The following is a 12,257-nucleotide window of genomic DNA, read 5'->3' as shown; positions in this document are numbered from 1 at the left end:
TATTATTAATTTATTATTACTGTTATAATTAGCAGGGAGAGATGCATTAATAACTTAATGAAAACTGACTACAAATTCACTTTTCGGCCATTACACTTTTATACAGCACCTACAATTCCTTCGCTGTCTGATTTCAATTTTGCTTGTTCTTCTTTAATTTATTTATCTGCTTTCTTTTTATTGCCTCCCTCATTTATGAGTGAGGTTAGTCTAGCAAAGGGATGTCCAATAATAATTTGTCTCTCTCACTCAAATTTTAAAAGCATAATAAAATATTAGCATAATAATTAGCATAATACGATATTTATGCTACTAAAGAAACGAAAACTTGCACTAAACAAATGTAAAATCAGTGAAATTCGACATCAAACAGGAGATAAGAACAGTAATGCACAGCGGCTGAGGAGCGGGAAAGAAAAAAACAACGGAATCAGGAATTTGTTTTTAGAGAACTATCAGTTAAAGGTTTACTGGTCAGATTCTGACAGTCAGACTCACGGCGAGCTCGTGGTTCCATTGTGCGCTTTTCTCTCTCTCTTCTAGCCCTTCATCTTTTCGCTGTCAGGTAATATATGAAAGCCACCTCCTTCTCCCCGGGGAAATGAGAGGCTTGGCTTTGGCCCTCCCATTGTCCTGTGTGTCGCTCAGGATGTGGTACAATATGATTATTATTATTATTTCTGAGATGATTTTGGCCATTGACCAGGGCATTGGGGAGCTGGAGCCAGTCTGCATGGCTGTGTCTTTAATCTGCGGTGTTGTGACATCTTTACCCATAAAACGCCTGCCTTTTTCTTACTGCCCCTGATTCTGAGAGAGAATCAGCCTCAAAGCATACATACACATGTGTGTGTAGAGAATGACTAGCCTAAAATCACCTATTTCTGGAAAAAAAAATACATATAGTAACCAGATTCATATAATCAGTCAAATCAAACACTTAAAGAAATAATCGTCATTGAGGAACAACGAGGATAACACTCGCTCACATTTTCTGTCGGATCTGTCGAGTGACGGGCGGAAGGGTGCCACTTATTTTCACAAGGTGGCAAACTGTTCATGCGTCGAATAATCAAGTTTTTCCTCGAGAAAAACGCAACACAATAACACAATATCATTCTCGTGGTGAAGCTACTCCACACATAGGAAGACTGCTGGGAGACTGAGTTTGGGCCTAAATTTATGAAAAACAAATATGAATGAGGCACTTAATGAAATTTGCTCCAGTAATCACATGCAACGCCATCTACAAGCGGAGAGAGAGAGAAAGAGAAAGAGAGAGAGGAAGGTTTGCGCTCGCCTTCTCCGCGACGTACGTCGGCGGCATTAAATAATCAGAAGGGTTCAATCGACAGACAGTGGGAGAAATAAATCCACATTCCTTCGGGCCTGTCGCCTCCTAGAGTACTCCGCTCTCACCCAGCCTTGCTGCTGTACCAGTCGGATTAATTAAAACAACATGTTTTTTTTTTTTCCTCTTCCCTCTACCCCCTCTGTCTCTATGTAATCAAGCTGTTTTGCAGCAGACTGCGATTGCCCAAACACCTCCACCGAGAGAGAGAAACAGATTAAGCAGACACACTCCTCTACCAAATAACGTTCGTCATCTGAATCTAAATGAATCTTTTTCGGGTCCCGGAAAACACGAGCGCCAGGAGTTTCTGTTAGTCTAGATTCTAGCTATCATTACTAGCGTTTGATGTGAAGTAGTCACAAAAAGGTACTCTCTCAAATCTTATTGGTTCCAGGGCCTGATTCTGTCTAAATTACGCACACTCATTCCTGTGACTGCATGTGAAGATACCCATGCAGTTGTGTGATTTTTTTTTTTTTAAAGCTGTATGTTTATTAGTAATTCTTTTCCCTAAATGTGAGCTGTCAGTGTTGTGTATCCATGAAATTATAAATACTACCTGGATCATTTTGACTGCCTTTCACCCCATGCTGTCTACTCCCTTATGTTTTTTTTAGGCGGAGGCAGAAAGGGGCTGATTTTCGTGTGCACTTCATGTCAGACGCATAAACCTGTCCCCAGCAGCTTACTGGTGACAGTACCAGAGTTGCTGCGGATGGAATAATGTTGAGGAGAGGTGAGGAAAGGAGAGGAAAAGATATGTTGCAGGTTGGAGGAGGTAAACTGATTGAGATGAGGTGTGACCTCCATGTTAATGATGACTCTGAGACCCTACAGAGAGACAAGGGGAAAGAGAGTGAGAGAGAGGGGAAAGGGAGAGGGGGAGAGAGAGAGAGAGAGAGAGAGAGAGGCGACTGATGGGAAAGAGGGGGCAACTCCGTGAGGTACGATCACACTTTCACAAACATCAGTGGTGCTGGGTGTAGAAAAAGAGAGAGGAGCGTTGAGACACATACATCCTGAGAAAAGAGTATGTGGAAAGAATAGGATGGTAAAACACAAAAAGGTGTTCTTGGTGTGAGTGTGCGTGTGTGTGTGTGTGTGTGTGTGTGTGTGTGTGTGTGTGTGTGTTTGCAGGTGTTATCAGATATCGCAGGGTAAGTATGTCAAAGCTGGGAATGTGTAGGTGGGACTGTTAGGGAACCACTAGGGACAAAGAAATACAAAAAAAAAAAAACCCTACACATGCACACATTCCTCCAGACACAGACACACACTTCTCTACACACACACTGAACTGTTGTAACGACGGCAGGTGAACATGAATAAAGTTGCAAGGCGGCTAGAAAAAGAAAAAAAAAAAAAAACGGCTGGTGAAACAGAGGAGGAAATCTAATCAACACAATTACCACAGCTGTCAAACGGTGTGATAAAAGCAAACCTGAAACATTTCACATTAAAACAGATACACATTTAGGTTTAATCTGATTTTAATAACATATCAGATCGCTCTCTCACATAGCACAGCAGGTCAAGTTCTTAAACTAAACTAAAAAACTAAGCTTAGTGGTACGACTGTGGTACGAGTGTAAAATTGTCAACCAAAAACTTGATCTCTATTTACTTCAAACAGAACATCATAATGTACCTACTGCGCAGAGAAACACAAAACCAGTCGAGATAAGAAAATGACACCATATCCAAAAGTAAAGGGGTTTGACTTGCTATGGACTGCATTGGACGTTTTGTGTTTTCTGGATGAGATTTAAAAACAGGGCTAAACTGGGCAGAAATATCAAAGGCTCATAATGGCCTCACTAGTCATATATCAAAGCTGACAGATATTGTAGCTTTTTAATGATTCTTTCATAATCTCCAAAAGGAAAAGACAAACGGAGTGAGAGAACGCGCAGGCTAGAGCCCCTCTGTGATCTCGCTTCAATTTTCTCGCGGCTAACGCGTTGTCTGATAAAGGTTAATACATTGCTCTTTTTATGATTCAAAGACGTCATCAATCTTTGAAGAGGGGGCGGAAAAAATAATAAAATAATAACAGCACTTAAAATAATCTGCCTCAATTCCATAATTAATCTCCTCCAGCTTTTCTGACAATTACGATGTTAATTAACCCAAAATTCCCTCCATGGTGGCGAGAGAGAGGAGCGCGATCCGCCTTTGCCTCTAACGAAACCTCTCTATCTCTCTCATCACATGCTCTCAGAGAGGAGAGGAGAGGAGAGGAGAGGAGAGGAGAGGAGAGGAGAGGAGGATGAGAGCGGAGGCTTCTCAGCCTGGACCAGATGCAACCGGGTCCAGGTGGGGGGAGGGGGGTGGAGGTTATTTGTCATGTGTTGGGGTGGTATGAGGAGGGGTACAGATGTTGATTGTAGGGGAATAAAACATGATGTGTTGGGAGCTGCTATGGTCATTACATTTGGAAAGTAAGAGAAAGTTAACATGAGACCAGGATGGATCAAATGAGTGAATAATGCTCACAGACTGCAGACCTCAGCTGCAAATTTCAGTATGTTCTGGATACATCTTCCTCAGACAGAACCTCTGCACTCTGGAGGAAATACGTCAGCCCGCTCTGGTCGGGTATCAGTTATCAGGTCTGTGAGAGGGGCTGAGGGAAATGGCTGGTGGCTCTGAGGGCATTGGCGAGAGTTTGTTCTGGGAAATTACTCACAGACCTAGCTCGTTAATCTAAACTACAGTATATGCTGTGGCAGCAATTATTACTTAAAGAATAACAACGCCAAGGGAGGAAACACATAAAACAAGTACAGAGGAAATGTTGGGTTAGGCACACACACACATATACACACACTCACACACACACACAGCAAGTGCTCCTTCAGTCTGTAGCCAAAAACCATTAAATTCGCAACAAACAACACAGGCTGGAAAATGTCATGCACCTGGTGAAAATCACAACTACATCTGACTCAGCACACTAGCGTTTGTACAATGCGGAGAGAAACATGCCTACACAATTAGAACAGGCACAGACGGCTCATCTGCAGGCCTTTGATGCTACATTCATCTAGTCTTTACTTGGAAAGTTAACAAGCTATCAAAAGTTCTGACTGACCTGTGTCCTCATTGTGCACTAAGTGTGTGTATGTGTGTGTGTGCGTGCGTGTGCGTGCGCATGTGTGCATGTGCGCAAGAGTGTGAGGGGGGGACAGATGGATATCTAATAATAGCTGCAACATCAAATTACAAAAGCTGGGTCCTACAATGTAACTGTATTCCCAAATCCATGGTCATTCTCTATTGGCCAGATACCACCAGCAAGTTAAGGACAAAGTATATATCAGTTATTCAAACAGCTGTCCTTAACTGCATTCAGTGATAGCTATGCATGTGTGTCTGCTGTAATGTATGCTTTTCTCTTGTAAAGGCAAGGAGAGACGATTGAGCACAATGTGGGTAATTGCCCAAGACAAGCTCCAGGGATGAACTGAAGGGGGAAAAAACAGAAACTAATTGTTTGTTGGCCTTTGCCAGAGAGGAGCGAGACCTGCGGTCCCAGGATCGGCTGCGCAGTGCGCAGAGTTAACAGAGCAATCAGACCTGCAGCCGCGGCCTCAGCTGCGCAGTCAAGTGTTAAACAATGGAACAGCTGTCGAGAGCAGCGTCTGCGATTCCAGAAATAGAGCTGTTCATTTCACCTGTCTGTCTCGCACCTGTGTGTGCAGAGAAGAGAGAGAGAGAGAGAGGGCTGGGCAGGAAAGGGCTTGGGTGGTGAGTGAGAGAGAGGAAATCAAAGAGAGCATTTTGGCAAATGGCCACTCACACACTAACACTCACCCGCTCAGATACACACACACACACACACACACACACACACACACACACGCACAAAGGAAATGACAGAGTCGACTCACCGATCATGTGATTGGCAACATGGATCTGGATCTCGCGTTCCGTCTCAAAGGTCATTTGGCATTTGATGCACTGATACGTCTTTTTCTGCAAAGGCAAGAGACAGAGTTGGAACTCCCAAGGGAACAGCTTATTTTGTTCACAGCGCACATATGTACACAGCCTCTGCTCTCTCTCTCTCTCTCTCTCTCTCTCTCTCTTGCTACCAAAAACAGTATGAGGAGACGGGGGCAGAGGGAGGCGGAGATTTTCCTATCTGTTACATTGAGCTGAGACAAAAGCACAGGTAAAGACTGAACGTCCCTGGAAGTTCACTGTCAATATCTAGCAGAGCGAACAGGCTGTACAATAGCCCAGCAGGATGAAGCAGCATAAGCCTCTAGGGCCAACAGTATGAATTCACACATCTTTCACCAAGGCAGTACACACTGGGAACTCACATACTAAAAATACTACTGGAAATGGTTTCTGGCAATGTCTTCTATTTTCAAAGGAAATTGCATAAAATTCTGTATTATTTCCACATATGACAAAAGAGCAGAGATAAAGGGGTGGGGGGTGGGGGTAAAGAAGAAGAAAGGACTAGGCAGAAAGGGAAAATTGAGATTTTCATACACAACCTAAGACGACTTAAAAACAAAAATCTACCCTACACTAATTCAACAGCATTTATCAACAGAAAAAAGAACTCTCAAAAGCCAAAAGAACTTCCTGAGAGATAACACACTTCAGATAGAGCATTCTGTGAACCACTGTCAGCCATAAAAAAAAAGAAAATTTTTCAAATACTGCATCAAACTGAGCTAATAAAGTTTTCCCAAAAATTTGCTGCACTGCATGTAATGTTCAGAAAGGACTTACTTTAGGAACAGGTGAGGCATCAGTCACTTTCTTGGCTCCACTAGTTTCGGGGCTCATCTCAGGATGGTCCATCTGAACGTGGGTCTCCAGGTCTTCCAGGGTCTCAAACTTCACAGCACATTCGGGGCAGCGCAGGCCAGTGGCACCTTTCTCTCCAGGTTCCTGAGGAGCCACAACACTGCTAGGCGACTGCCCATTCGTCCCACGGCTCATGCAGGTGGCACAAAGACCATAGGGTAGCCCATTGACATCCAGTTTGACCAGTTCCTGTTTGTTCTTGAACTCCTTCAGACAGAGAGCACACTTGTAGAGCTTGTGGATTTGCAACTGGCCATTTGGAGATGATGAGGCTGATCCACCACCCCCAACACTGCCCCCAGATGAGGAGAGCTTCTGCATGTGAAAGGTGCCATGGATCTTCAACTCCAAGGTTGAGGTGACTGTTTGCATGCAGACCACGCAGCGGAAGCCAGTGAGGGAGTTCCTCAGGTCAGGGTGCATCTGGCAGTGCTCAATGAATTCCTCCTCACTCTGCAGTGGCATCTTGCAGATCCGGCAGGTGCCTGTGTCCAGGCTCTTGCTGTGAGTCACTTTGTGCTCAGTGAGTGTGAGTAGCGAGGGGAAGCGTTCACCACAGATTGGGCACATGTAATGCTTGGCTGGACCACGGTGAGTCTGAGCATGCTCTCTCAAGCCGTTCTCCGAAAAGAAGGTCCGAGAGCAGATGTTGCACTTGTGGTTCCCCTTAATGAAATCTGCCTTCTTCTTGCGAGTACCCGCATCGTCTTCTCCTGGACGAATGTTGTGGTCACGTAGTCGATGGTTCTGGAGAAGGGCTTCCATTGTGTAGGCAGCGCCACAGATGTCACAAGCGTACATCGGTTCTGAGGCATCCAACTCCTCCTCTCCTCCACTGGCCTCATGGCTGTTGGCTGTGTCCTGGCTGCCTCCTTTCAGCAGCATGTTCTGTAGGTCAGCTTGCTCTGCAGCTGCAGTGGGGGCACCACCACCTGCACGTTTGGTGCTCTGTGTCACTCCATTAGGTGTTCCATTCTGACTGCTGCCATTTCCATTGCCATTCCCGCCATCAAAAATGCAGTGCTTCTCCCTCAGGTGTCTTTCCAGCAGGACAATAGCATGGAAGGCCTTCCCACAAAGGCGACAATTGTACTTTTTGCTATGAGTTGTGATGTGGCACTGGAGCTCCACCTCTGTGCCGAACGTCTCCCCACAGAAAATGCACTTGCGAGCTTTCCCAGGAGTGCCAGGGCCAGCAGGGTGACCAAGGTGGCTATGTTTGACGTGCAGCTGCAGGTCGCTCTCTTTGCGAAAGTCCCAGGCACACGCAGTGCAGCGGTACATCTTCTTCTCATTGCTGTGCTTGACGGCCAGGTGGACCTGGATGGAAACCTTGGAGTCGAAGACCTCCTGGCACAGCGTGCAGTGGTAAAGCACAAAGGTGTGCATGTCCAGCAGGTGCTTCTGCAAATCATCGACAGAAGAGAACTGCTTGTCACAGCTCTCGCATACGTATTGAGTAGAGGTGGTGGTGTAATGGACAGTCAGGTGTCGAAGCAATGATTCCTGAGAATCAAAGTCTTCTTTGTTGCACTGTGGGCAGGACTGTCTCCTCAACAGCAGCTCCAGGTGGGTTTTGAGGTGTGCCTGGAAACCATCGAAACTGGAGAAGCGAAGATCACATTGGTTGCAGGGGAAGTCCCCATTAGCACCTGCAGGTGTGGCATCGCCAGCCACCCTTCGACGTTTTGGGGAAGATATCTCCACATCAGAGGATGCTGGGCTCAAATCTGCCACTTTGACCTTGCGTTTGTTGTTGGCCAGTGGGATGTTCTTGTGATTCTCCTTGATGTGCTTGGTGAGCTTCAGAAGCGAGCCGAAGATGGGTGAGTTGGTACAATAGGGGCAAGAGTACACTTCCATGAAGGACTGTGAGGGCTGCAGAACCGGCGACTCCATTTTGGCAACACCACCACTGCTCCCGGTAGTGCAGTGTGTCTGCTGGATGTGCTCTGTCAGGGAAGACTCTGTCAGAAAACCCATGGAGCACTGGTTGCAGAAAAAGGCGTGGTTTCCCTCCAGGGTTGTGGAGCCTGCAACCACACCACCGGGTAGACAGTGAGAGACACGGATGTGCTCTTGTAAGCTGTTAATCTCTGCAAACATATCAGGGCAGTAATTGCAATGGAAGGCAGACACGTTACTGAACTGCAGAAGGGGAAAAGTTGAGGCAGATCCCCCACTGGACCTGTGGGCTTTACGCACATGTTCATTCAGGTTGTACAGAGTAGGAAGGGTTTCCAGACATAGTTGACAGGTATGGCTCTGTTGAGGCTTGTCTGCATGGATGGTCTTGAGGTGGATTTCCAATACAGCCAAGCTATTGAAATCTCTTTTGGAGCAATAGGGACAGCTGTAAGTTACCTTGCTTGACCAGCCTCCATCATCATGATCAGAGGAGGGGGCGAGTTTGCGTCTGCTCTGTGTAGGTTTGAGGGTAGAGTCAGGGGTGGATCCTCTCTCCAGGGAGGCACTGGAGTCTGGGGTGGCACTGCTCATGGATGCCACACTGCCCAGCACAGGATCAGGGCTGGCACTGTGGTTGCTGGAGTCAGGTTGCCGATGGCTATCAAGGTGGCAGTAAACATCCTCCACGGAAGGGAACTGCTCAGCACACATGGGACATTTGTGTTTTCTGTTAGCGTGAGCCCGGTCAATATGGGCAAGGAGGGTTCCCTCATCACTGAAGATCTCAGGGCAGTGTATGCACTGCAGATCAGCACGGTCTGAGAGTTGCGGATGGTGCGTCAGCACGTGCTTCTCCAACTCATCTGTCTGACTGAACGTCTCCTCACAGTAATCACACATGTACAGGTCCTGGTCCTGCTCCCCTCCGTCCACGGACCCTGCGTTTTTGCCCTGATCCTTTTCAGCGCGAGCCAAGTGCTCCTTATTCTTCCTGTGGGCCTGCATGTGGCTTTGGAGTGAAGAAGTGGACGAGAAACCTCTCTTGCACACACTGCATTTGAAGGGCTTGCTGGAGCTGTGCGTCTTCAGATGAATCTTGAGATGGTCACTGCGGGAGAAGGCGGCCTCACACTCCTGGCAGCTGTATTTCTTGTCACCGGTGTGCAGTTTGACATGCCGGTCTCGGCTGCGTTTATGCTTAAAGAGGCGACTGCAGAAGGTGCACTTGAAGGGCAGCTTGTCACTGTGGATCTGCTCGTGCCTCTTCAGGTAGCTGAGGCGACTGAAGGACTTATCACAGAACTGGCAGGGGTAGGGCAGTCCTGAGCCCCCTTCCTCCTCCCCCGTGCCCATACCCAGATCGCAGCAGCCATCCCCAAGCATCTGCGAGGGCGACGCCACGTCTTTGCTGGAGGGAGAGGACGCCACCCAAGAGAGCCCTGGGTCATCTTCACCATCTGCAATGCAAAAACACAGACAGAATTAAAATGTTAAAAGGAGGGGGAGAGAATTATCAAAACAGGACCCAAAGAACTAAAGAACTAGATTCCCAGAGGAGCAGAGAAATAAGGACAGAAATGTATTTTTCGTCTCTGTGTCATTCCCCTGAAACTCTCTGCTTCCCCACTCTCCCACCCTCCCCCCTTTCCCTCTTCCTCCTCCTCTTCCCAAAGATTTGGATCTGCTTTATCATATTTTCATTACAGACACCAGATTGAAGGCTCCTGCAAAGCAATTAAAGCAAACTCATACGATAGGCAAACTCGTATGACAGACTCATATTTCAGGATGATGTGTGTCAAATCAAAACACTGGGTTATCTTAGTCCATCCTTTTTGTACTTCATGCAAACATATCAAGGCCAGCCCAGATTACTGCATACGTTCTACAGTTACATACAACGAATACACACTGAATTTTATCCCGCTTTCTTTGCAGTCTAATGGGGCCTGACATAGTCTAAACCTCATCTATTCAGCATCTCAACTAGAAGGCTCCAAAGGAAAACGGAGAAAGCTCATGACTTATTGAGCAGGGATGCTGCGAGCATAAAGTCCCACTGTGGCTCAAACAAACACAGAATTTTCTATCACTGCCTGTTTGTTTTCTTTATTTTTTAGAGTGTTATGTTCATTCTTAATGTGCCTCTGGTATTTTAGCAACCGCCCCCCCCCCCCCCAAAAAAATCCAAATGTTGACAATGAACCATCTTCTCTACCTCTTACTATGTGAAACTGTTAGTTTTAGTGAAACTAGTCTTAGGATTCACTGGTGCTTAGGAGAACACAGCAAAACTAAGCAAAATGCTTCTCAAAACAAAGGCCGTAGACTGTACAAACTAATCTGTTCAACTCCATATGGCAACTGCATGATTTCACTTCCACCTACTCTCCCCTTACTTGTTGTACAAAGGTGAGCACAGCAGATTTTGTGGAAAATAAATTCATGTGATGAATCGATCCACTTTAAAATGTAGGTGCTGTGCAGAACAAATAAATCTCCACAGGGATTTGTGGGTAGAATTTGTAAAACCATGAATTATGAATTTAGCTCCAAGCTAGGAATGAATTCTGTGTTTGAAAAAAAAAAAAAACTAAACTGAAAAATAGAGATATCACAGAGAAACAGCCAACCACAAGAAAAAAAAGTGCTTTATAGAGAGTTTATAAAGCAAACAGAAAATTAGGAGGTATAGACAGAAAGTGGTGATATAGGCACAAAAATGTAGAAAGTGCAAAAGGGAAGACACTTCAGGCCAACAACACGACAGCAGCAGGGTGTAAGTGTTTGTGAGTGTGTGTCTAAGGTTGAGGGAACCAAAGAGCTATTAAACGCAGAAAAATTGTGAGAAAACTGCAACTGAAGAGTGAAATTGAGAATACACAAGACTATGTACTCTCCCCTAGCTCTCCTATAATGCTTTGTGTCCATGTCAGGATAAGACTCATCCTAAACACAACCTAAACCCCAGCGACACAGGGGGAAAGAGTGCAGCGGCGGCCCAATGAAAGAGCCGAGGAGAAAAGCCCCATAAGGGACTTAACTGTGGTGAATTCTTTGGCTTCACAATAAAACCGTGGCCTCTGACAGGCCTGTCTCTGATCTGGGCACTGCAGAGGTGAAGAGAGAGAGGGAGGGAGAGAGGGAGGGGGTCTCGGTGGCTGACAGGTAGGCTTGCCCGCTGATGCACAGCCAAGCAATGTACCACAGCGCAAGACACACAAAGAAACACTTGCTCGAGCACAGAGCAAAGGGAGAAGAAGAAGAAAAAAAAAGAGGGAACGGGCAAAAGAATGGAGAGCAGAGGGAAGGGGAAGGAGAGAAAAAAACCTCCTGGCACATGTGGTCATTCTGGCGAATTATAAATCTATTAATGCTAATGCAATCCCTCTGACTGCGACAGAATGTGAGAAATCACTTTTGAGAAAGAAGGAGATTATAGTCATTAAATAGCTTTAATCCTCAGAAGTGTGGCTGTCGGAAAATGGAAGATCACATGGCTTTTAGAGGGCTTTTGTCATCCGTCCGCCGGGGGACTTGGCAAGAGCACTAAACAGGGTAAGAAATTTCAATGAAAAGTTAAATTAGAAAAGAAACAGAGAGACAGAGAGGAGAAAGAGAGGCGAAGAGGGAGAGAATGAGCAAGGGGACAGAAATGGGCAACCAAACACACTTTTTTCTTCACCACTTGCAGCCTCAATGGCCTCTCTCTCACTCTCTCTTTTTCTTGCTCTCTCCCACTCTCTTTCATATTGTGACTCATTACTAAATGAACAGGACTTTCTTGCGCTTGCCCCCTGGTGTTGGCCTTCACCTTGTAAGTCCATCCCAGGTGGAAGGGTGGAGCAGGGGATGAAGGGGTATAGTAGAAGAGGGAGGGGTGCGGGTGGGCAAACGACAGACGGACACACTCTTATGTCCGGGGGAGGGCTTGCCACCCTGCCTCGAACCTGAGCCCTGTAATTGGGGCAGCAGTAACTGAAACACATGGAGATGGAGGACAATCTTGGTGGAGCTTTTTGATAGGTTCAACAGAACCCCCAAAAGCAGAACTCCCATGCCTTCACCAGAATAGGCCCTGCCGGGTTGACCCATACGAAGCCAGATAATGGGCTGGACAGTGTGTTGACATGCCAAGACAGAAACACAGTGTATCACAGTAATG

At 46.3% G+C, this 12,257-nt stretch overlaps 1 protein-coding gene across 1 annotated transcript in view; it reads right to left on the bottom strand.

The window, feature by feature from the left end:
* The window catches only part of znf423 (zinc finger protein 423), a 68,752-nt gene extending 59,262 nt beyond the window's left edge, over positions 1 to 9,490 (bottom strand). The window contains exons 1-2 of the mRNA XM_030766035.1: positions 6,107 to 9,490; positions 5,248 to 5,332 (exon numbers count right to left, since the gene is read on the bottom strand). Coding sequence (XP_030621895.1) covers positions 5,248 to 5,332; positions 6,107 to 9,475 — 3,454 coding nt within the window. The 5' untranslated portion in view covers positions 9,476 to 9,490. The remainder of the gene's footprint in view (positions 1 to 5,247; positions 5,333 to 6,106) is intronic.
* Positions 9,491 to 12,257: the final 2,767 nt, after the last annotated feature.

The sequence above is a fragment of the Chanos chanos genome, chromosome 2 (assembly GCF_902362185.1).
Source record: "Chanos chanos chromosome 2, fChaCha1.1, whole genome shotgun sequence".
NCBI lineage: Eukaryota > Metazoa > Chordata > Actinopteri > Gonorynchiformes > Chanidae > Chanos > Chanos chanos.
The sequence above is the reverse complement of the archived record's forward strand: the minus strand, read 5'-3'. Positions and strand labels throughout refer to the sequence as shown.